This window comes from Muntiacus reevesi, chromosome 2 (genome assembly GCF_963930625.1).
Source record: "Muntiacus reevesi chromosome 2, mMunRee1.1, whole genome shotgun sequence".
Taxonomy (NCBI): Eukaryota; Metazoa; Chordata; class Mammalia; order Artiodactyla; family Cervidae; genus Muntiacus; species Muntiacus reevesi.
In genome coordinates, this window is record NC_089250.1 from 249,357,924 (window position 1) to 249,379,995 (window position 22,072).

Genomic DNA, 22,072 nt, shown 5'->3' on the forward strand with positions numbered 1-22,072 from the left:
AAATGTGGGCGTTCCATCAAAATGGTACCATGAACTCATGACTTGATCAGCTTCTTGGCTTCAAAACCATAAAATAAAAAGAGAAGACAAAATATAAAAAAGAAAAGGCTGGCTCAGAAACAAGGTAAACAAGCTCACGGGTTATAAATAAAACAAAAATGCAGAACGTTGGGCAAGATGGAACTGTTAGGGTCTGCTGCACCTAGAGCCTGGCAGTGGTCACTGAGATTTCAACTGTTGTGGAGTAAAGGATCTAAGTATGCTCCAGAATAGATGGGGAGTGGGCACCAGTTGTGTACCTGATCTGGCTTTGAGAAAGATGGAGGGCCAAGGAGGCAAACCCCTTAAGCCAAACCATCCCACTGGTTGTAGCCTGGATCTGTGACATTCCCAGGTTACTCTAGACTAGGGCCCCAAACTGCCATTCAAAGACCAGGCTGTAGAATGGATGGACAGCAGGACAGGACGTGGCGGCTGCAAAACCATCAGACAGGAAAGAATGAGTGCAGATGGAGGAGGAAATAAACAACTCCCCTACTGAAAAATTTTGGCTCCGCATTTCTGAGAAAGACATTCGTGAGTGGTCTCTTGGCTGACGGTCTTTGCTGTAAGGGCAGTAGGTGACTAGTGGACGCTTTCATGGGAGCCTTAAGTGTTGTTGTTTTCTGCGGGGTGATCAGTTTCTCCAGAGATGAGTCCTCTGCATCTCACCTGAATGGGAGACTATACCTGAGTCGGGTGGCCTGCCTGTAGGCTTCCTGGGAGTAAGAAGCAGGAAGGAGCCAGGGTTTTCGGAGTCCTGATCGCTGACCTTTTTGTCCCCCCTGGGCTTCTGCCCTGGCTCAGGTCCCTGTAGCCAGTAGAGTGGAGGGAGCCAAACTGTACAGGGCTTCGGGTGCGGGGACCCACTCTTCTGTGTAGAAACTTTTACCTACCCCAGTTTTCAACTTTCTTCCTACCTTCCTGCTGCCCCTAAGTACTGAGTCTCTGGGGACTCGCTCATTTCCTTTCTGCATCTCCCTGTGTCTGAGGTTAAGATTTCTCCCTGGTTAGTTACACTGCTCCTCCTTCGAAACTCTTTGTTAAACGACCTTGTCCATTGCTGAATCCTCTAATGTTCTCTCTGCCCTTGTGGATTAAGACTTTTCATAAAGCTTTCTTCACAGTTGTTTCAGCGAGACTGGAGAGGGAGAAGAGGTGCTTCATCTGCTGTCTCAGTTAACTTCCTCTCCTTTGTTAGGTCTGCCTGTGGGCAGCTTGCAGCTGAGCACAGAGGTCCCCACGAGGGCTTGGCTGTTCTGTTATATTGACTTTCGACTAAGCTGCTGTGTTTACCCCCGTGGCACTAACTCCGATCTTAAGCCTGGACCTTTCCCGGCTCAGAACCCTTGTTGGCTTAGCTCCTGCCGTGTGAATTCGAGGCTGGGGCTCCTGCTGCTAGGTCACTACTCCTAATTTCCTCCTTCCAGAAATGTGTTGAATTCCCTCGTCCACCTCTCATTTGCTGCCTCTCAAATTGGGTCAGTTGGCAAGGGGAAAATACGAAATATTTGACATACATTCACTCTCGTTTTAGTACAGTCTCGGGAGGGAGGAAGGATAAATATTAATACATGTATGTCAGAACTTTTTTCCTGTTTATTTTTTTAATTGGAGGATTGTTGTTAATTGGAGGACATTGTTACAATGTCATGTTCATTTCTGCTATACAATAGTGTGAGTCTGCTATATGCATACATACATCCCTTCCCTTCTGAGCCTCTCCCCCATCCTGCTCTCCTAGGTCATCACAGAGCGAGCTGAGCTCCCTGTGTGACACAGCAGCTTCCCGCCAGCTGGCTATTTTACACACGATCGTGTATATGTCAGTGCTACTCCCTCAGCTTGTCCCACCCTCCCCTTCCCCTGCTGTGTGCACAGGTCTGTGTGTCTATTTCTGTCCTGCACATAATAGGTTCATCAGTACCATTTTTCTAGATTCCATGTATATGCATTAATATGTGATATTTGTTTTTCTTTTTCTGACTTTACTTCACTCTGTTATGACAGACTCTAGGTTCATCAACATTTCTAAAAACAGAACTGATTTTTGCTAATCAGCCATGATTTTGCACCTTATCTTTTAAGAGCATCGACTTGGTTCCTAACTCTAGGGGTTTTATTTTGTTTTGGTTTGTTATCTCCAAAGCCCCTGGGGGCAATAGGTAGTCCTGCTTATAAACAAGAGGGATGTTTTGCTTCTGCATTTTCTATTAACATCTTTATTCTAAGGTTTTCATTAGGCAATGAAATTTAAAATGAAAACCCTATTGTAGTCGGTTGTGGATTACCCTGGTGACTTCTTACTTTTATCTATAGGGGACAGTCTTCTTAAGTGCCCCCCCATCACCCCCTCCTCATGCACACCTTGTGGTATAATTCCTTCTCCTTGAGTGGGAGTGGTCTAGAGACTTGCTTCTTTTTTTTTTTTTTTTTTAATTTATTTTTTTATTTTTCAGTGGGTTCTGTCATACATTGATATGAATCAGCCATAGAGCTACACGAATTCCCCATCCTGGTCTCCCATCCCACCTCCCTCTCCACCCGATTCCTCTGGATCCCCCCAGCCCAACAGGCCCGAGCACTTGACTCATGCCTCCCACCTGGGCTGGTGGTCTATTTCAGCACAGATAATATACATACTGTTCTTTCGAAACATCCCACCCTCCCCTTCTCCCACAGAGTTCAAAAGTCTGTTCCGTACTTCTGCGTCTCTTCTTCTGCCCTGCATATAGGGCCATTGTTACCATCTTTCTAAATTCCGCATATATGCGTTAGTATACTGTAATGTTCTTTATCTTTCTGGCTCACCTCACTCTGTATAATGGGCTCCAGTTTCATCCATCTCATTAGAACTGATTCAAATGAATTCTTTTTAACGGCTGAGTAATATTCCATGGTGTAAATGTACCACAGCTTCCTTATCCATTCATCTGCTGATGGGCGTCTAGGTTGTTTCCATGTCCTGGCTATTATAAACAGTGCTGCGATGAACATTGGGGTGCACGTGTCTCTTTCAGATCTGGATTCCTCAGTGTGTATGCCCAGAAGTGGTATTGCTGGGTCATATGGCAGTTCTATTTCCAGTTTTTTAAGAAATCTCCACACTGTTTTCCATAGTGGCTGTACTAGTTTGCATTCCCACCAACAGTGTAAGAGGGTTCCCTTTTCTCCACACCCTCTCCAGCATTTATTGCTTGTAGACTTTTGGATAGCAGCCATCCTGACTGGCGTGTAATGGTACCTCATTGTGGTTTTGATTTGCATTTCTCTGATAATGAGTGATGTTGAGCATCTTTTCATGTGTTTGTTAGCCATCTGTATGTCTTCTTTGGAGAACTGTCTGTTTAGTTCTTTGGCCCATTTTTTGATTGGGTCATTTATTTTTCTGGAATTGAGCTTCAGAAGTTGCTTGTATATTTTTGAGATTAATCCTTTGTCTGTTTCCTCATTTGCTATTATTTTCTCCCAATCCGAGGGCTGTCTTTTCACCTTACTTATAGTTTCCTTTGTCGTGCAACAGCTTTTAATTTTCATTAGGTCCCATTTGTTTATTTTTGCTTTTATTTCCAATATTCTGGGAGGTGGGTCATAGAAGATCTTGCTGTGATTTATGTCAGAGAGTGTTTTGCCTATGTTCTCCTCTAGGAGTTTTATAGTTTCGGGTCTTACATTTAGCTCTTTAATCCATTTTGAGTTTATTTTTGTGTATGGTGTTAGAAAGTGTTCTAGTTTCATTCTTTTACAAGTGGTTGACCAGTTTTCCCAGCACCACTTGTTAAAGAGATTGTCTTTTTTCCATTGTATATCCTTGCCTCCTTTGTCAAAGATAAGGTGTCCATAGGTTCGTGGATTTATCTCTGGGCTTTCTATTCTGTTCCATTGATCTATATTTCTGTCTTTGTGCCAGTACCATACTGTCTTGATGACTGTGGCTTTGTAGTAGAGTCTGAAGTCAGGCAGGTTGATTCCTCCAGTTCCATTCTTCTTTCTCAAGATTACTTTGGCTATTCGAGGTCTTTTGTATTTCCATACAAATTGTGAAATTATTTGTTCTAGTTCTGTGAAAAATACCGTTGGTAGCTTGATAGGGATTGCATTGAATCTATAGATTGCTTTGGGTAGAATAGCCATTTTGACAATATTGATTCTTCCAATCCATGAACACGGTATGTTTCTCCATCTGTTTGTGTCCTCTTTGATTTCTTTCATCAATGTTTTATAGTTTTCTGTGTATAGGTCTTTTGTTTCTTTAGGTAGATATACTCCTAAGTATTTTATTCTTTTTGTTGCAATGGTGAATGGTATTGTTTCCTTAATTTCTCTTTCTGTTTTTTCATTGTTAGTATATAGGAATGCAAGGGATTTCTGTGTGTTAATTTTATATCCTGCAACTTTACTATATTCATTGATTAGCTTTAGTAATTTTCTGGAAGAGTCTTTAGGGTTTTCTATGTAGAGGATCATGTCATCTGCAAACAGCGAGAGTTTCACTTCTTCTTTTCCTATCTGGATTCCTTTTACGTCTTTTTCTGCTCTGATTGCTGTGACCAAAACTTCCAACACTATGTTGAATAGTAGTGGTGAGAGTGGGCATCCTTGTCTTGTTCCTGATTTCAGGGGAAATGCTTTCAATTTTTCACCATTGAGGGTGATGCTTGCTCGAACAGAATCTTGCAAAGGTGCTGGGCTCTCTCTTCTGTGATTAAATTACCAGAGACTGGGACCTGCTTCTTGTTTACTGACTCTCCATTGCCTTCTTGGCTTGTGTACTTTTCTTTTTTAAAAAAAGGTATGTGTGTATTTATTTACTTATTTGACTGTGCTGGGTGTTAGTTGCGACACGCAGTATCTTCAATCTTTGTTGCAGCGTGCAGGATCTTTAGTTGCGGCATGCGGGATCTAGTTCCCCGACCAGGGATTGATCCCAAGCCCCCTGCTTTGGGAGTCTTAGCCGCTGGACCACCAGGCAATTCCCTTGACTTGTGTACTTGGATAAAGCAAACTGCCGTGGTAGGGAGGCCCACATGGCAAGGGACCGAGGGCCTCTTCGTGTCAATAGCCAGCGAGGAACCGAGGCCCTCGTCCGACAGCCTGTGAGGATCTAAATCCTGCCAACAGCCACATACTCCTGGAACCCTGAAACAGCAGCAGCGCTGCCGACTCCTTGATTGCCACCTGTGAGTGTCGGTGAGCAGCAGACCCAGCTAGGCTGTGCCTGGGCTCCTGACAGAAACTGTGAGAACTAATGTGTGTTGTTTTCAGCCACTAAAGTCTATGGTAGTTCGTTATGCAGCAGTAGATAACTAATACACTGTCCTAGCTCGGTGAAATGGTCTTGGATTTGCATGTCTTCCACGTCCCAGGTCCTGAATGTGGCCATGATTTTTTTCTTTTCTTTTTTGGCTGTGCCGCACAGCATGTATGGATCTTAGTTCCCTAACCAGGGATTGAATCTGTACCCCCTACAGTGGCAGTGGGGAGTCCCAATCACTGGACCAGGGAAGTCCATGGCCATGATTTTTAATAATGAGAGAGCCTTGGCATGTAGTTCAAAAACAATCATCCTAATCAGGAATAAAGGCAGAAAGGTACCAGCATCACTCTCCTTCCTTTTCTTGGGGAAAGAAAATACTGGGAAGTGGGAGTCCTTTCAATCCCCACCCTGAGTCCACGGCCTGACATCACTGCCCAGGTGGCACCGATGACCTCAGAGGCCTTGGGTCTGGCCAAGCCTGCAATGGTGCCCTGTCTTGGGTTGTCATTCATTCTTATTTGGGCAAGAGTCGGCACAAGTCTTGTCCAGACTCTCAGGGACAATTTTGGGTCCGTTTTTTGTATAATTACAGGGTGAGCAGTAGGGTAGACTATGCCAGTACAGCGGTGAATACGCCTGGAGGACAGGTTCCGCTGTTCCAGGACTCCCACTGGGGTTGGTTCAAGGGGCACATCTCCCACCTCAGTGATGCCTCCCTCATGAGCATCTGGGCCTTGGTGAGTTGTGGGTATAGAAGCATTCTTTTCTCCTGGGATGGAATGCATTTCATCCTTGAACTTTGGTTTTTATAGTCATGGTTGTTTGCCAACTCTTGTGATTGGTTCACGTTGGTTAAAATATGGGTCGTATGGGGTGGGGGAGGAGTAGCTCATGCATTCAACTTTTGCTTTTATCCCATCCCTACTCTTGAACAAGGGCACAGATCCATGAGGCATCAGCTGTCTGCCTTGAGGTACAGGAAGCCCCAGGTTAAGTATATTTTTCCCCAGCTTTATTGAGATATAATTGACATGTGTGTGTAGTTTAAGGTGTACAATGTGATGATTCATGTACATGTCGTAAAATGATTACCACAGTGAGGTTCGTTGACACACATCACCTCAGAGTTCCCATTTTGTTGTTGTTGCGACCATTTAAGTCTGTGTTGTGGTGAGAACTTTTAAGTTCTACTCTCTTAGCAACTTTCAAGTGTAGGATACAGTCCCAGAGTCTTATCTGCTGAGGGGATAAAGCCAGGGTTGAAAATGGGGCAGAGGGGATAATAGATGAACTGAGGCTGTTGGTTGGTTATTTTGGTTTAAAGTTTAGCCCGATTATCACTGATCAGACACTAGCTGTAGCATGTAGATAGAGGTAGATACTGGTGCTATGTTGCAGAGAAGGACGATGCTTCATGGACTGAAATAGACACATATGTATGAGAAGAGATCTTAACCTGGGAAAGGACTGATCCACAGAGTGCTGATGGTAAGGCAAAAAATTAGTAGTTTTATCTACATTAAATCAATTGGCTAACTTGCATATATGCAGAAACTACCGATTTCTTAAAAACACATTCCCAGAGATTCTAATGCAATAGGTAAATTGTATAAATTTACAAAGAAATAAATGATATCTGAAAATGGGTAATAAATGCTCACTATGCACTGTAGCTTAATGATTTTACTACAGTTTACTATCATCTGTGTTCTTGAGGCTATTCGTTTCTATTGTATCCATATTTGGGTAATACTATGTAATGCTGTGCTAACGTGCATCTTTTCCCAACTCATGTTGGCTTTGAAATCAGCTGTGTTGGGAGTATTTACACCAGGGAAATTGGCAAAGGCCACAAATCAATACCCTTCCTCCTCTTTTTTAAAGACCTGGCTGTTACACATTTATCAGCCCTTCATTGGAAATGGTCCTTAAAGAAACCAGGAGTGGTATCAGTAGTGAGGAAAATCAAAGCATGAACTATCTGAAGGGCAGAGAAAACTTTATCTATTTATCACAGAGTACAGCAGGGGTGAAGGTGTGGCAACTTGACCCAGTTTTTTGCAGCAAGATGCTCTCCAGATTCCTTCAAAGCCTAGCCTAGATGGTTGCAGCCAAAAGCAGAAGTGGTGGGAAGCAACTTTGGGGAAGGTTCCCAATTCCATGCTGAACTGGAATGTGAACCAATGTGTCTCTTGTTGAGATGAAATTAGTCAATGGTGCCATCTAGTGTTGAAGTACAGATTGGCTCCAAAGAGGGACGCTTAGAGGAAGCTTTCTCTTGAGTTAGGCCTTGGAAACACACTAACAGTTTCCTCTATTTTCTTTTTCTACTTCATTTCCCTACTTCTGGAGTCATTTTCTACCCACTCCTCCAACAAGAATAGCCACTGGTTTTTTCTTGTTGTTGTTGTTTTTTTTGAAAGATATGAATTCTGTGTGGTTTCCAAGCAAAAGAGAAATGCCAAGAGTTGAAAGGCAAAGATATGGAAATCAGCACTTTCTTGTATTATGTATAATTTGGAATGAATTTGCGTAGGGAAGTTGTAGAGATCTTCTCTTGTAGCAGATGCTTCTCTGCTTTTCCAGCATGTCCCAGATAGCCTTCCTATTTCCTGTGACAGGGGCACATGAAGTCATCAGCATGTTTTAGCGTAACAAAGAACCCAAATTCATTCTTAAGGCTTTCTGCTTCATAGATATTTTTTGTAGAAAATAGTAGAAGGAAAGTCCTGTTCATGACTTCCAAGTTGAATAGGATCTAACATTCTTTTATGAGAATGTGTGTTAGTAAGTCTTTTATCTGAAGTGAAGGTAATTGTATATGATTAAGTTCTCAGAGCTGGAGAGTCCTCCAGAAACTAGAGTAAGATTCTGGGATTGTTAATTCCCACTGGAAAGGTTGACTGCATCATGAGCATTGGAGAAAACACTATGGTAGTCCCTCAGTGAATATTACTTCCTTTTTTCCCCTTTGGTGATTGATGATCTGTGAAAAATGAAAGAACACTGAACTAATTAGTGGACTCAAAGCCGTTGTTCCACCCTGACAGTTTTTATCTTTTCACTAAGGATAACTGACCTGTAAGTTTGGGACTCTTTCAGATCTTAGTTATAAAACAGAATACCAGTAAGAAGTCAATGCTATCCTGTCCGTAATGTGTGTAGCTGGAGCAGCCTGAACTGTCGTGAAACCTTTCAAAATGGAAGGAGGGAAATGTCACAACTCTAGATATGAAGTCTGAAAATGGTATCAGACTTTACCCAGGATACTTTTTCAGTGTTCAAAGAACAACAAAAGTAGTTTAGAAATCTCACCTTGAGACTGCTAAGCTGTGTGAACACATGACTTTATTTTAGGTGAGGGCCATGTGTTTTGCAGTCAAATCAGCTGCTATTTATATAAGCAAGCCTTCATCAAGTCTTATAAAGCTCACCCTCTTACGTAGGATGGCAGCAATTTTGCCTGAGAAAATGAGCCTACATGACTCTAGAGGCTACAGACACTTTTTGTTAGAAGAAGGAATTGAAGATCCTGTTAGTAAGGTAAAAGTCAATTTTGTCCATATGCAGGTCCAGCTGTTAAATATAACAAGGCCTGGATATTCCCATGTTCTTACACGTTCAGTAGACATTCCAATTTATCAAACAGTGACAAACTTAAAAGCTGGTGGCATTGTCCTATTAGACCCTGGGAAAGCTTTTTAAATGATCATTCTTCTAAAGGTGGATCTGATCCTGTGTAGTCTTGAGTTGCCCCCACCCCACCCCCACCCTACATAAAGGATTCTCTTTGGGATAACTTTCTCCTTGCCCCTGGCATCTCTGATCTTTGCTGCCTACCCTGAAGAAATGTTCCCTTTCTCACACCAGTCTCTTCTAAACATGGCAACAAAATCTCAAAAACTTTAACACAGTCTTGTCATTTTAAATGCATCATCGCAAGCTTTGAACTATGTATTTCAAATTTCTTTTACTTAGATGTACTGGGAACCACCATCTGACGTTTGACTGCCACAACAGACAAATAACTTCTCTAGTTTTTTTCCCTTTGCTATTTCTTTTTATCTCAGCATCTTAATGAACTTTGAAGTGACCACTGACGTGGGTAGTTCTATTTCTGTCAGGTAAAAATCAACCCCCAAATTTCAACTAACTTGTTCTTTGGCAGGCAGGTCTGTCGATTAAAAATGGATGCTTCTGGCAACTTTGAGGCATTGTAGCCATTAAGAAGTGGTTTATGAGAGTCCACTAACTTCATCTTAGTGCTATTCTATTGTAATCTTAAATAGTTGAGCACTGATAGTCCATGTAGTACATTAGAGAACTCTTAGAGAGGTTCCAACTACTCAAAAAAGGAAGTTAGTATCCAAGTGACAGCTATTAAGTCAAATGATTAAGTACCTTTATTTACTTTGGGAAGCTTTGTTCCATCCCACTGACCTTGTTCTTTAATGTACCTACTGCAATAGTAAGTAAATGTGTCCCTTATGAAAACTTAAGAAAGACTGCTCTAGGGACTTCACCAGTGAGGAATCTGAGGTATGAACTATGACCTAGGTCTTCTGGGCTCAGTTGGGAACTCTTATTACAGCTCTATTTTTAAAGGAATGAGATTCTCTTTTTTCATAAAGGATCCAGTCTAAAATAATTCTTTCAGGCAGCTTCAAGGATTAAAAACTGTCAATTAAAAACTGTCTGTTGCTTCTGAAAACAATGGATCACCACTCCCAGAGTTAAAAACGACCAGAACACAGACTTAAAAACCAAGCCATTTAATTGTGTCTTTGAAGGTAAACAATATCTTGATCCCAAGCCCCGAGAATGCCAGAGCTACGGGTCTGAGAAGTCCCGTGGGGCAGTATTCTCAGAGTCCTGAGGGTCAGACCTCAAAGTGTTCCAAGGCAGAGCACTTACGGAATTCATGCATTCCATTCTGCAATTTTGCAGACTGCCAGAAACAGACCCCAAGAGTCTCTTGAGACGGGAAAAATTCAACTCCTGGTCTCACAGATAAAGGAAGGGGGAGCACGCTTACTTCTCTTCACTTTCTCACACAGTCTGAAACCTGAGCTATCACCTCCCCACGCACAGTAGCCGAAGCTGCAGTTTAGGTTCGAGATCAGTCCCTCCATCCAGAGAGCTTTCATCAATACAACTTTTTAACAAGCACTTTAAAGAACCCTCTGGTGGCACAATGAGTTAGTTTACAAGATTTTAATTTACAAATTAAAAAGCTACATGTTTTATTTTTTCTCCTTTTTCTCTTCTTTCTTTACATCACTCTTTTCCTTCTCTTTCTCTTTGTCGTCTTTTCTATCCTTTTTGCTGTCTTCCTTTTCTTGCCCTTCTTTCTTTTCTGCGTCCCGGTTGGCAATCTTGTTGTTGATGAGGTTGTGCAAGGCGACCACAGAACGGATCAGTGAGGCCAAATATACCACCACCATCTGATCGTTGGTCTTCAGGTAAAAGGCCTTGACAAATTCCTGCAGGCTGACATCTGGCAGCAGGTTGAAGACATCCTGCAGCTGGTAGATGATCTGGTGGTTGATGGGCAGCTTGCCAGTGGCCACCTTCTCCAGGTAGCCCCTGATGTCCAGGAGCTTGGAGTTGAGTCCCTTCAGACCATGGACCTGGTTTGTGATCCGCTGGGAAAGAGTGCCCACTGTAGTGTCTTTGATGTCTCTGTAGGAACCCGCAAGAAAGAGCAAAGGTATCCATCAGTGTCCTATACCATCACACAGATTTTCACATTCTAAGGGAATAACTCAGTTTGTGAGGAGGGGCAAGTTTTCTAAAGCAAAAATGTTACTTCTCCGTTTGATAGAGATTTGAGTATAAAGTGCCTTAAACTTGTTTTCACTTGGAAGCATATGTTTTATCTTTCTCATCACAGGACATCTTTCAAAAGAAAAGAGAGAGCTAAAATGAAATCATGTTCACTAAAAATTAAAAAAAATCCCCCTCTACTTCAATTTCTCTTTTTCCTAAAGAGGGTAGCATTCTTTTCACTTGCATCTGATGTTTTGAGATGCTTTTAAATCAATCAGTACTGACTTTCTGAACTGAAACGAATCTTATTGAGAAAATCTATGACCTTTCAAATAAGTCAGGGTTCTGTAAGTTTTTTTTTTTTTTTTTTTAATTTGGCCACGCCGGGTCTTAATTGTGGCACTCTGGATCTTTAGTTGCAGCATGTAGGATCTAGTTATCTGAGCAGGGATCAAATTCGGGCCCCCTGCATTGTGAGTGTGGAGTCTTAGCCACTGGACTACTAAGGAAGTCCCCTACAGTGTAAAAGGCCATGATGCAGATTCTCTGCAGAAAACTGGCTAGCTACATTCATTGAAAAGGAGGTACACTTAAAGAACACACACTTGCTTTTAACATGCATCTGTTCCTGTCACAGCCAGCATTATAGCTTCCAGACAAGATGCGCTATGCAGAGTCATAAATCCTACCTCAGGACACTTCATAGAGGATCCAGGACTACAGCCCAGGTCTCTGGACTCTTGATATGGGTCTTTTCCTTACACTAAGCAGCCTCTTGGGCAGCTTCTGATGCCATCCTAAAGTCTCACCGTAACAAGTGTTCAACTCCGACTTCCTCGGCTTCCTCGGCTCCAATTTCACTGGTCACGTGCTCAAATGTTTTTGAGGTTGGAGTTCCATCCTGAGAGAGGAGACTTAATTATAGTTATTTACTTACAACAAATGAACAAACTAGCACTTGTTTCTTTTCACACCTTGATTCTTATGCTTTAAGTCAGATCACTTGAGGGATGTTATTACTGGGTTTTCTGTGGCAAGGGTGGATAAAGTTTGCTTCGAAAGCTGTCACAGCAGTCCTACTCAGGGTTTAGGTGTACTGGGGCATCATCCTTAGCTTATTTCTGAGGAAAATCTTGGTATTATCTTGTCTTTAGTAGAGATGGACATTCAGAGAATTCTCAATTCGGCTAAATTTTAAGGTTTGTCACAATTCAATCTAAAATAGGCCATATTCTGAACACTGTGCCTGAGACAAGTTTATGTTAGAGAATATAACTTTGAACCATCTACCGTCCATTGGGTCAAATGATCAGTGCACCAAATAACGTGGTGAGAATCACCGATTTTCTGGTGGCCTGAATTAATCAAGGAACCCATTAGTAGATGTGGTTTGCTGTATTACCTACTGATTTCTTGACGGGACTCAGGTGGAACTTTTCTCAGATCCAGTGCCAGAAGAGGCAGTGCATCTCCTGTGAAGGCTGTGAATTGTTTGCAAGCAGGAGTGCATTGCAGTGCGTGCACAGGCTGTAGGCAGATGGCTTAGATGCAAAGCCTGGCTCTGCCGTGTGTGTGCTAAGGGAGCTGTGAGATCTTGGGAAAGTCACTTCACTTACACTAAGTGGTATAAACATCAGTTGTTATTTTATCCAGGATAGTGTGAATCCTGAAAATGACATTTTCCTCTTGGCTTAGTATGCTAGAATGGTCAAAGCCTTCCAACACCTGTCTAGGACTTCATGGCATGTCTTTTCAGGTACTGATTTTTCCCTGGCTTCATCTTATAATATGACCCTTACATCCCCTCTATCTTCTATTAAAAAATCCTGTTTCATTGGGGGTGTGTGTGTGTGTGTGTGTGTGTGTGATGCATATGCATGTGTGTGTGCAAGCAGCCACAAACTCCTTTTTGAAAGAGGCAAGGTAAAATTTAACTTGTAACAACTGTATCAAGACCAGGGATGAAAGCTTTACTGCAATTAGGCAACAGATTTGGATCTAAGTTCTCTAGCAGTAAGGCAAAGAGAAACAGGGGCACAGAGCTCAGAGCAAGGAACATTTGCAGGAAGCTAAGTTAAAAAGCCTTTTCCAGATTTTAAAATTGGGTAACTATAAGAAGAAAGACAATATTTACTCTACCTCTCCGACTTCTGACTTTGGAAATTCAAGATTGAGCTCTTTGTATACCCTAAGTGCAAATACTTTATGCTCAAAACAAAACTCACATAGTTTCACAACAAATCTTATCCTAGAATCTGCATTCAATTCTGTTTCCTGGAAATAGAGAAAAGCTATTTTGGCAGCTTATCCTGTCCATACCCAAGGCACAAGCTAGCAAGACCACACAGCAGGTACTGAATACAATGGAGCCAACTATATAGGTGTCAAATTGTACAGATGGGTTTTGCCATCTAGCTCCAGGCAGTTCTGACTTACTCTATTTGAAAACCTAGTAACTTCCAGGAGAAGACCGTCAGAGGTGGGCCAACAGTGGAAATGGGACTAGATTAAGATCAAGCTCACCAGGCTCTGCATTTACTCTGCTGAGAACATCTCTGGGTGATAATTTGACTACTTTGGTCTCAATTTCATTTGTAAAAGGAGATTTTAGATTTCTATGGTCCCCTCCATTTCTAAAATTTGGTGACTCAAACACTCAAGGGGGGAAAAACATTAATATCAAACTGTTGACAGAAATCAATAACCTTTTGTTATAAAGTATTTGTTGACTTGAAATGGGGGAAAAACCCAATGGCCCTAAAAGTAGCAATTCTAAACAGGTTCATAACAAGATGACTTACATCATGAACTTCTTCCACCGAAATATATGCTTCTGTGGGCAGTCCCAGGTCCTTTGGCTTCACATCAATGATGACCAATACCTGGCAGAAAAACACATCTTAGCAAACCACCTTGTACTAAGCACATAGGGAATAACTGCAGCCATTCTGAAAAATGATTACTGAAGCTTTTTCATTCATTTAACCAGATGAGCCAGAATTTTCAGAAGGAAAAAAAAAAAAAAAAAGACTTTACATTTCAAATTTCTTATCATTTGCTCTGCTCTTCAACCCCATCCATTAACAAGGTGAAAGGTAGACAGTGAGGAAGGAATCAAGCAGAAGGAAATTAAGAGTCAAGACAGACAGCATTTTAATCCCAGCTGCACCCTCAGAAGACCTTACTAACCATTCTGAACCTCAATTTTCTCATTTGTAAAAAGGATAACAATCCCATACAGTTGAGAGGATTAAGGAAGGTAGCTTACATACTTAGCACTGAGCAGATGTTTAATTTACTAAATACATTGGGTTACTGTATACTACAAAAAGCACTGCAAATTAACACAAGTTTATAGAGAAAAAGTGGTGAAATGATTCACTATCCACTAGGAGGCTCTTTTTCTTGTTTTTGGCAAACAATTATCGGTCAAGGGTTTTAAAGATAAAATGTACTTACTGAGTTAGGGCAGTATCTTTTCATGAGTTCATTGATGGCGATGTCATTCTTGTGTAGTTTAGGGCCTGTGTGGTACCACCCAACTATTCTTTCTCTGGCTGTGAAGGAAAAAAATAATGGCTTTCAACTGTTACATAAAGATCTATATATTTCCCTCAAAAAGGGTAAGAACTTCAGTAGTTATGTTCTCTACCTTTTCAAAAATTCCAGACATCCAAACCTTGACATGCTTATGAAATCTTAAATTCAAAAGCAGGAATCTCTGAAAATAAACAGCAGGAGAAATCTAGAGATAGCTATATCTCAGACTAGTTTAGGAAACCAGTCATACATGAAGCAACTAGAAAACAATTCCAAGGGAATATATAAACAAATGCAAGTTCATCTCACATAGATTACAACAGTGAGTGCTGTGGGAATAAACATTTCCAGAGCAATGTGGCTGCTGTAATGAAATGAAAATGATACACTTGAAAGAGATATTTACCTTGGTGGCACTAAAGCTCTAGAGGTATGTGGATTTTATTTGGTAACTTTTTGCTTTTCTGCTGCAGAGGGCTATCTCTCCCCTGAAACCTAGGTGGTCTAGCTGGCCTTAAATTGCTACTCCAGTTTCTCATTTATTCTACCTCATTTGTCTACTACGGTTGGCCTTACTTTAGTCTAGCTAAGTGAAAGGGTCTTTGACATTAGACAAACAAAAGTGAATACTTATAAAAGGCATTTAGGGACACACAGGTACATTTACATACCACCCCTCACACACATATACCCGTGCTACAATGCCACCTACCGTTGACCTTCTTAAACATTCCATACATGTTTTCCAAGTAATCATGGTCTAAAAACCAGACAGAATCATCTTTGTCGTCTTCATCAAAAGGAACTAGAGAGGAGGGAAAAAACCCCCAAAAAACAGTTTAGGGTGCTAGATAGAACTCTAAGGGCACATACCACAACTGGGGACCTCTAGGCCAGATTTGACCCATGTCTTTAGCTTGTCCAATACAGTATTAAAAGTATTTTTGAGTTGTTTTTATTAAAAACTGGAAGATTTCACATACAAATCTAGACCTCCAGGGTCTCTTGAAAAATTGGAAGACCTGGCAATAACTGGCTATAGCCATACAGAGGTCACCTCCATTGAAAAGGATACATGTTCTTCAGTTTGCTAAAAGCTCCATCATTTCCTAATATTTCTGTTGGGCAAATTACATTACTGCCTGATCCTTTTAGACACTGGAGTTAGTGACCTCTAGTCTAGTAGCTATGCCAATGAAATATTTTGTTGTTCATTATTGTTGCTTTAAACATAAAATACACAGATACATTCTTCTGAACATTCACAAAACAGAGTGAAAAGAAGGTTTTTATCTCCCCCTTGCCTACCCATAACCACGGTTAATAGTTTAGTGCAGGGGTTAACAAACTATACCCACTGCCTATTTTAATAGTTTTATGCAATATGGCTATTAGTTTGTCTACATACTGTTTTTAGTTGCTTTCCTGCTACATTAGCAGAGCTAAGCAGTTGCAATGGAGACCATATGGCCTGAAAATACTTAAAAATATTTACTATCTACTTCTGTGTGTAGCCTTTAGCCTCCCTGTTCTACTTAAGCAATTCTGAAATAGAATTGCTTGGTTGCAGTAAAAAAAAATGGAGACCACAAAACTTTCTTTTTTTTTTAAAAGTTAACTGACATTTTAATCATACTCAGAAAATGTAAAATTTGTCTATTTATTAAAAAAAAAAAACTGAGGTATAATGGACAGATTTTTCTTTTACCTGCAAAACTGTTGGATACATCGAGTACTTTCTTTTGCCACGACCCCAAAAGCACACCAACAACACGTTTTTGGTTTCCAACCTTGCCTATTCTGAATGAGAAAACAAAAGATCAATCTGGATAGGCACAGACTCAACAAGAAGATACCTAACACGAAATACCAATGCACCGATACAATTCAGCTTAGCTGGGAACTGACCCCACTAAACAAATGTAGTTAGTCTTAAAACAAACAAACAACCCTCAAACCTTATAGAAATTTAAAATGGAGAAAGTGAAAACTCCCCAGATCTTACAGTTTTAAATGTTATCTGGTTGGTGTTTGAAAACACATTTAACTTTTTATTTTGATAAGAGCTTACCTTTCTTTCTTAAACTTTCTCTATCTTCTCTAGCCTCCAACCTTTTCAGGGATAAAGATGCTAAAGTTGAACCAGTGCTACGGTCCAGCTTGCGAACTCTTCTCTGAAACAAGCCCAACTAGATGGCGTACACAATTCTTTGTGTTATCTGGGGGCTGAGAGAATTGTTCTGAACCAGGAGTGTGTGTATGTCATTGGTCATCTCTCTAAACGGCTAAGTTAGGCACAAGTTGGAACTGAGCTGGTGACTAATCAACTGGGAGGAGGGCTCAGTGAACGAGAAAAACTACCTGAGAATTTCTATCTCCAAATCAAACCCCCTTAGTAATTTTGTGCTAGGGAACGACAAGTGTTTCACTTATTTCATTGGTCTTTATGAAGAATTCTCCTTTAACCACTAACAAATGTGACATAACAAACAATTCTATGTTCAAAGGACAGACAAAAGTCATTGTGAAATGAACCACAATTTCTTAACAGTTGGTGGTTCACACCGATTGAACTGTACTTATCTCAACACATGATTTGGCAAACTTATAAATGCTTACTATGTCTAGGGCTTGGATCGGAATTAGGTATTCTGCATTCTGATTTTTTGGAGAAATCTAAGTTCAAAGGAAATTTCCACACATGGGTTTTTCTTCTCATCTACAAAAATGCACTTGTTTTTCAGAAAACCCTGCAATTGTCTGATACAGCAGCTTGCAGTGTCTGCCTTCACTATGCCCCTTAAAAATGTTTGTTTAATTGACTGAACAGAACTGAAATGATGCCTGCCTTCTTAGCACTTCTAGTATCCTATGGGAGAAAAACAGTAATTGTACAGTGGAAAAGCTCACGTATCTTGTTAGGCTAAGGGTCCTACAAAGAAATGGAACTAACCTGAGGACTCTAACCTCACAGGAGTCTTTGAGTTTGGTTTTGGCTCTGGTTGAATTGGGAGTTGTACAAAGCAAGAGAACGGGCACTTAGCAACAGTGACTTTATAGCAGATGCTCCCAACTGTGTCTTACAACTTTCCAATTCAAGTAACTACTGTAAAACTTATGAACACGTGTAACAGGTCCCGCGAGAAGAAGAGCTCGAAAACAAGCAAGCGAAGGCAGAAGAAACATCTGTGGGATGTTTTCTTATTCATTAATGCCTACATCTCCAACTGGTCTCATTTTTAGAAGAAAAACTTGACTTTAAGACTTAATATAGCTACGTTTTAAGCTATCGTCAAACCAGATTCCCACTCCTGAAACTTCCACAAGTTAAAAGCACAGTTCTTGGCAGGGAGCCCTTCGGGACCAGACTTTCGGTGACAGCCTTCAGAGCCAAAAGGCTCGAGTCTGAAGGGCTTTCCTACCAGACACCGAGTCTCTTAGGCGAAAAGGGACGGACGGGGCGATAGAGGGGCAGGAGGACTGGAGATAAGGATCAAATGAAACCTGCTCCCCATACTCTGGCATCGTACGGAGTGGGTAAAGGGAATGATCAGCTCAGTTCCCGGGAGTGCCTGCTGGGCAGAAGACTCCGGGTAACTTGGGCTTCATGAATGGACTTAATCTGGGCCCCTCGGCGACTCAAGGCCACCCCCGGTGCGTCAGCACCCCCGCGGCCGCCGCGCCGTACCCAGCGCGCCCATGACTCAGCAGCGGCGGCGCCACCGGCCCCGGTAGGCCGCCCCGTGCCGCCCGCTCACCGATTGAAATGATCCACCACACTGAGCAGCACCAGGGGGTGGACCACCACCTTCTGCACCGCCAGCTCCGGCATCGCGACACACCCCGCCCACCAGGCCCTGCTCCCCGCGACCCGCAAACACCGGCAGCCGGAGCGGCAGTAACTCTCGGCTATCCTCCAGGCCTGGCTCCTCCTCTTCCGGCTGAGCCGCCGCCGCGCGACTCCTTCTTCCGCTCCCAGAGTGCCCCGCGCGTCGGGCTGGTAGTGTCCGTTCTGCTCCAGCCTTGAGGAGGGGAAGTGCTGGGGAAGGCGGGACCTGGCTCGGGTGACAGGCTAAGAATTTCCCAGGTCATGAAAGCTAACAGCTCACTAGAGACTGAAAAAGGTTGACCTCCCGGTGTTTGCCCTGTAGTGTCACTTCTGTGACTTTTCACCTCAGAATCTTTTTAGCTCTCCTCCCCTCCCCCACCCGAAGACTGGAGAAAATGCTGAGGAAAAAAATGTAAATAGTAGTGTTTCCATCATTCAGAAAATGTTCACTTTCAATTCTAGTCAAAATCCTCCAGAATTTCTTAGAGGTTGTTATTATTCAGCCGCTATGTCGTGTGCGACTCTTTGCGACCCAATGGACTGCAGCACACCCGCCTTGTCCTTAAAAGGCGCTTCTTAGAGGAACTAGCTTTGAATTTCTAGCATTAGGGCATTCCCTTAAAATAGGCTTGGTAATTTATCTCATTATTATTTTATTGTCGGAGAATTTCCTCTTAATCTTTGCTGTGGACTCTTAGCAAATAGTCAACCTGGCTATGTTTTCCCATCTGTCTTTATATTACTTACCATTTAACAAGAGCTATAAGAATGAAAACTTATAAAAAGATTGACGAAAAAACTGGAAAGCCGTAAGGGAATACGTTTTCATATTTAGCTGGAAAAGAGAAAAAAGACTAAAAGAGGAAACGTAGGAAAAGAAGGTTTACGCTTATTTCCGGAAGGAGGCAAATTTAAAATCCATACAAGTCTAGTTTTCTGTCAACTTTAAGTTGCTGTTTCTGTAAGCAAAAATAGTACTTCAACAACGTGAATTATTTATTGTTTGTCCTGTTTCTAGGGCTTCCCTGGTGGCTCAGTTGGTAAAGAATCACCTGCAATGTGGGAGACCTGGGTTCCATCCCTGGGGTTGAGAAGATCCCCTGGAGAAGGGAACACTCCAGTATTCTGGCCTGGAGAATTCAATGGATGGTGTAGTTCATGGGGTCGCAAAGTATGGGAGACTACACAGCGACTCAATAATAACAACCTGTTTTTAAGCATCTTCCAAATTCCCTGTAACACCAGAGAATCTGACCTCTCTGAAGAATGACCAGGAGACTTTTGTTCTGAACCTTAGCTTTCTTCCAGTATAATCAGGAAGCTTTTGATAGTCTTTTTTAATTTTTAAAGTTGGAGGATAATTGATTGCAAACTTTTGATATTCTTTCTGGGCCCTGCCTCTCACTTTCATTTCATGTACTATTCCAACTTTTGGGAACACTGTTTTGGATTTTCCTCATTTCTTTTAATGGTTTTGATTTGACTGTTAGATAATTGCTGCTACTTCTTAAGATATTAAATAATAGAAATTTTAAATTAAGCAGATTTAAGTCAGCTCCATTGTGTGATGTGTTAAAGCTTGCTTGCTTTAGTTTAGAACAAGGTTTTTAGTGCCTTGTTCAAAGTAGATGTTCTTGTTTCATCTTTTATATGATGCTATTCAACATGGGGTAGACATGTAACTGTTAGAAAAAGATCTTGGAAGGGTTTTTCCCCTTAATTTTTTAAGATCAAAGGTTGATTTTAATTTTTCTTATGTGTCAGGTTAGGCATAAGAATTGAAGTCTAAAAGAAGCATATTTTTGGACTAAATTATTTAAAGGATATAAGAAGACAGCTTGAAACCATAAGTAAGGTATTTTTCATGTCCTATTTTTTTCTTTTTCTTTTTTAATGAAACTGACTTGAAATAATAACTGATTTACCCACTAGGGGCTAAATTCATCCAGAGGAATGTAGAAGAAGACATAAGAAATCTACTTTCTTTTGTTCATTTAATTCTAGACTTCACTTTAAGAGGCTCTGATGAGAGCATAAGTGTAATACATTTTATTTTCCTTTAACTGTTTTTGTATATTTTTTAAAGAGATGTAATTTTTAAAATTTTATTTATTTTTATTGACATATAGTTGGCATATTATATAAGTTACAGGTGTATGATATAGTGATTTGCAATTTATAAAGGTTATACTCCATTTATAGTTAATATAAAATATTGGCTATATTCCCTGTGTGTATAGTATAGTTTTGTAGCCTATTTTATAATAATAGTTTGTGCCTTTTAATCCTTTACCCCTGTGTCTTTCTTTTTTAGTGTTAAGTTCATTTCTCAAATTTATTGAGATGTAATTGATATGTAACATGTAAGTATAAGGTGTCCAATATGATGATTTGATACATGTTTATATTGCAAAATGATTACCACAATAAGGTTAGTTAACACTTGCATCATTTCACATAATTACCATTTTCTTTTTGTGATAAGAACATTTAAGAGCAACTTCAAATATATAATAATATAGTATTATTAACTATAGTCACCATACTGTACCTTAGATCTCCATTTCTCCATTTTATAATTGGGAGTTTGTACCCTTTGACCAACAACTCACATTTCCCCCACTGCCAGCCACTGGCAACAACTAACTATTCTACTCTATTTCTGTGGATTCCAGTTTTTTCAGTTCTGCATATAAGAGAGATCATATAGTATTTGTCTTTCTATGTGACATTTCACTTAATATTAATACCCTCAAGATCCATCCATTTTGTCACAAATGGCAGGATTTCCTTCTTTTTTACAGCTGAGTATATGTACACCACATTTTCTTTATTGACACTTAGGTTGTATCCATATCTTGGCCATTGTGAATAATGCTACATTGAACATGGGGGTTCAGACATCTCTTTGAGATAGTAATTTCATTTCCTTTGAAAGTGGGGTTGCTGGATCATATAGTGTTCTGTTTGTAGTTTGTTTTTTTTTTTTTTTAAGGAACTTTCATACTCTTTTACATAGTGGATATATCAATTTACATTCCCACCAAGATTACACAAGGGTTCCCCTTCATGTCCTCACTAATGCTTCTTATATCCTGTCTTTTTGATAATAGCCATTCTAACAGGCGTAAGGCGATAGCTCATTATGGTTTTGATTTACATTTCCCTGATGATTAGTGGTGATGAGCATCTTTTCATGTACCTGTTGGTCATTTGTATGTCTTTTAAAAAAATCTCTATTCAGGTCCTCTGCCCATTTTAAATTGGATTAGGTACTGTAATCCCTTATCTGACGTTCTTAGTGCTTGTGAAGTTATTTTTGCATGTGGATGGTTGTTCCAGTTGATGTTTCCGGGAGAGGATGAGTGTTAGAAATTCCTATGCCACTATCTCGTTCAATCTGTCACTCATTTCACCTTTGTCTTTCAATCTAGGGAGATAGCTCCCAGAGACCTTAGTATCTTGAAAGAGTTCTTATTTTTGTTATGTCCAGAACATGGAATAATAGTCCTGTGAGCATGGCAGCAATACTTTGAACTCTGCAGCCTCTGTTTATCATCTTATTAGATTTGGAAGAAAAAGATAGAAGATATGCCACCTTTAGTCTAAGCTGTATTCATTGCTGGAGTTCACACATC

General features: G+C 40.8%; 1 protein-coding gene across 1 annotated transcript; it reads right to left on the bottom strand.

Moving 5' to 3' along the window:
• Positions 1-10,052: 10,052 nt before the first annotated feature.
• PSMD7 (proteasome 26S subunit, non-ATPase 7) lies at positions 10,053-18,555 on the bottom strand. Its single transcript, XM_065925667.1, has 7 exons — positions 18,364-18,555; positions 16,314-16,405; positions 15,318-15,410; positions 14,525-14,622; positions 13,867-13,947; positions 11,875-11,966; positions 10,053-10,978 (listed from the first exon to the last, which is right to left on the bottom strand). The coding sequence occupies exons 1-7, from the start codon at positions 18,435-18,437 to the stop codon at positions 10,540-10,542; spliced, it is 969 nt and encodes a 322-aa protein (XP_065781739.1). The 5' UTR covers positions 18,438-18,555; the 3' UTR covers positions 10,053-10,539.
• Positions 18,556-22,072: the final 3,517 nt, after the last annotated feature.